The sequence below is a fragment of the Montipora capricornis genome, chromosome 4, assembly GCF_036669925.1.
Source record: "Montipora capricornis isolate CH-2021 chromosome 4, ASM3666992v2, whole genome shotgun sequence".
In the NCBI taxonomy this organism is placed as follows: Eukaryota; Metazoa; Cnidaria; class Anthozoa; order Scleractinia; family Acroporidae; genus Montipora; species Montipora capricornis.
The window spans coordinates 48,190,637-48,193,136 of NC_090886.1; the positions used below are offsets into that span (position 1 = coordinate 48,190,637).

Genomic DNA, 2,500 nt, shown 5'->3' on the forward strand with positions numbered 1-2,500 from the left:
GTTAACTTATGCACTTTTTACCGAGACCGTGTGAAGAATATAGCACTCGTTTACTGATTAAGCTGAAGCGCTCGTTTAAGTGATTAAGCCTAAGCACCCTTTTAAAATCTTAGCTTTCAATTTGCGGTTCGGTTAACTACACTTTATACCGCGACCGTGTGAAGAATATAGCACTCGTTTCAGTGATTAGGCCTAACACTCGTTTACAATTTTAACTTTCATTTTACAGTTCGGTTAACTTATGCACTTTTTACCGAGACCGTGTGAAGAATATAGCACTCGTTTACTGATTAAGCTGAAGCGCTCTTTTAAGTGATTAAGCCTAAGCACCCTTTTAAAATCTTAGCTTTCAATTTGCGGTTCGGTTAACTACACTTTATACCGCGACCGTGTGAAGAATATAGCACTCGTTTCAGTGATTAAGCCTTAGCACTCGTTTAAAGCTTTAGCTTTCACTTTACGGTTCGGTTAACTACACTTTTTACCGAGACCGTGTGAAGAATATTGCATTCGTTTACTGATTAAGCCGAAGCGCTCGTTTAAGTGATTAGGCCTAAGCACCCTTTTAAAATCTTAGCTTTCAATTTGCGGTTCGGTTAACTACACTTTTTACCGAGATCGTGTGAAGAATATAGCACTCTATTACTGATTAGCATAAGCACTCTTTTAAAATTTTAGCTCTCATTTTACGGGGGAGGGGGTGGTATTAAGCAATGCGTAGCCGCGCAGCCACGTCTTTCCTTACTAACATATTCTAGGGGGAGGAGTGGTAATAAGCACTTTGTAGCCGCGTAGCCACTTCTTTTACATATTCTTGGGGAAAGGGTGGTATTAAGCACTGCGTAGCCACGTAGCCACTTCTTTCATTACTAACATATTCTAGGGGGAGGAGTGGTAATAAGCACCGCGAAGCCGCGTAGCCGCGCAGCCACTTCTTTCCTTAATAATATATTCTAGGGGGAGGAGTGGTAATAAGCACTTTGTAGCCGCGTAGCCACTTCTTTTACATATTCTAGGGGAAAGGGTGGTATTAAGCACTTTGTAGCCGCGTAGCCACTTCTTTTTCATATCCTAGGGGAAGGGGTGGTATTAAGCACTACGTAGCCGCGTAGCCACTTCTTTCCTCACAAACATATTCTAGGGAGAAGGGTAGTATTAAGCACTTCGTAGCCGCGAAGCCATCACTTTTCAAGATCCGTTTTGGAGTGGCGGGGTATTCATCAGTTACTCCGACTTTTTTTTAGCAGAACACAGAAAGTTGGAAAGAGTGAAGAATTGGAGTTGTAATTACAATGGTATTATCTTTCCACTTGATAACTTAAGTATCTTACAGGAAACTTTCACAGTATCCCCAAACCACTCTGACTGTGCCTTTCACTGAATCTATATTAAATGCAAGATACAACGTTGGTGCAATGTTGAGTATACTGTACCTATGATTACTGAGCAGTGATATCTCCAAAGCCAGCAGTATAGACTCCTCCGTAAGAACCTATAACAAAAAAAAAGGAGACAACACAGTTTGGAGACGTAGAGCTTGCACAATAAAACACTGCTAACAGTTGAGTAAGACAAACAATACTCGAGGATTTTATCACTCAAATCCTGGCAGTGGTAATTATCCCCCAAAATGTAGTTGGTAATCATGGAGAACACCAAACAAAGGAAGAGAAGGTGGGTATTGTTATTAATCCCATCCAAAGCGATGTATCGATCAATGTGTCAGCTAACACATCACCAACATGTCAGATGACAGATGTTGGTCGCGTGTCAACCAACACGTTGGTTTTGTGTTATATGACGGGTCGGTGAACCGTGATATGCCAGTGACATGTCAGTTACATGCCGGCCGATGCGTTGTTTGGATCAAATTCACTACAATATCCAGGGAAACTTTATACTCTTATGGAGTATAGGAAACAATGAAAGTTGTTTGTTAAAGGCAGACGTCTGTCCACATAGTAAATTAAAGTGTGGTAGTAACACAGTACAACATGATTATTTGCTTTATACTTGTTTTGTCAACCACAACAGAAAAATCACCGAAAGTTCAGTGCCTAACGAAACCACCTTTTAACGTTTACTGATTGCATTTTGTGTTTAATAGAGCGGTTTTCAATTGAGTGTCGAAAGCAATTAGCGAATTACTTTGGTTTTGCATTACTTCACTCAGTGATTGGTTCAAAGTTCTCACGCCTCAACCAATCAGAATTGACACCAAAACCAATCGTGACTCGCGCGTGCACAATTTCCCGCGCTTTGTGCCGGCTACGTGTAATTACTTCAAGTTTTGAGTGGTTTACTGGATTGTCTCCGTCCTTTCTGATTGGCCAAAGTACTTACTTTGGTTTTGGTTTTACGACACTTATTTGAACACCGCTCTAAGCAGAGCATACTAAGGTTGGAGATTGCCAGTTTTAAAAGAGGCCAGGGCTGCTCGATCTCCACAGAAAATCCTCCAAAAAGCATACAATCATGTTGTTAGAGTAACCATTACATG

The 2,500-nt window shown here is 41.0% G+C and overlaps 1 protein-coding gene across 2 annotated transcripts in view; it reads right to left on the minus strand.

Moving 5' to 3' along the window:
• Nucleotides 1-2,500, minus strand: part of LOC138047214 (GDP-D-glucose phosphorylase 1-like) — a 27,367-nt gene that overhangs the window by 7,054 nt on the left and 17,813 nt on the right. For both annotated transcript variants that reach the window (XM_068893963.1, XM_068893962.1), the window contains one exon: nucleotides 1,434-1,492. In XM_068893963.1, the coding sequence (XP_068750064.1) occupies nucleotides 1,434-1,492 (59 nt within the window). The remainder of the gene's footprint in view (nucleotides 1-1,433; nucleotides 1,493-2,500) is intronic.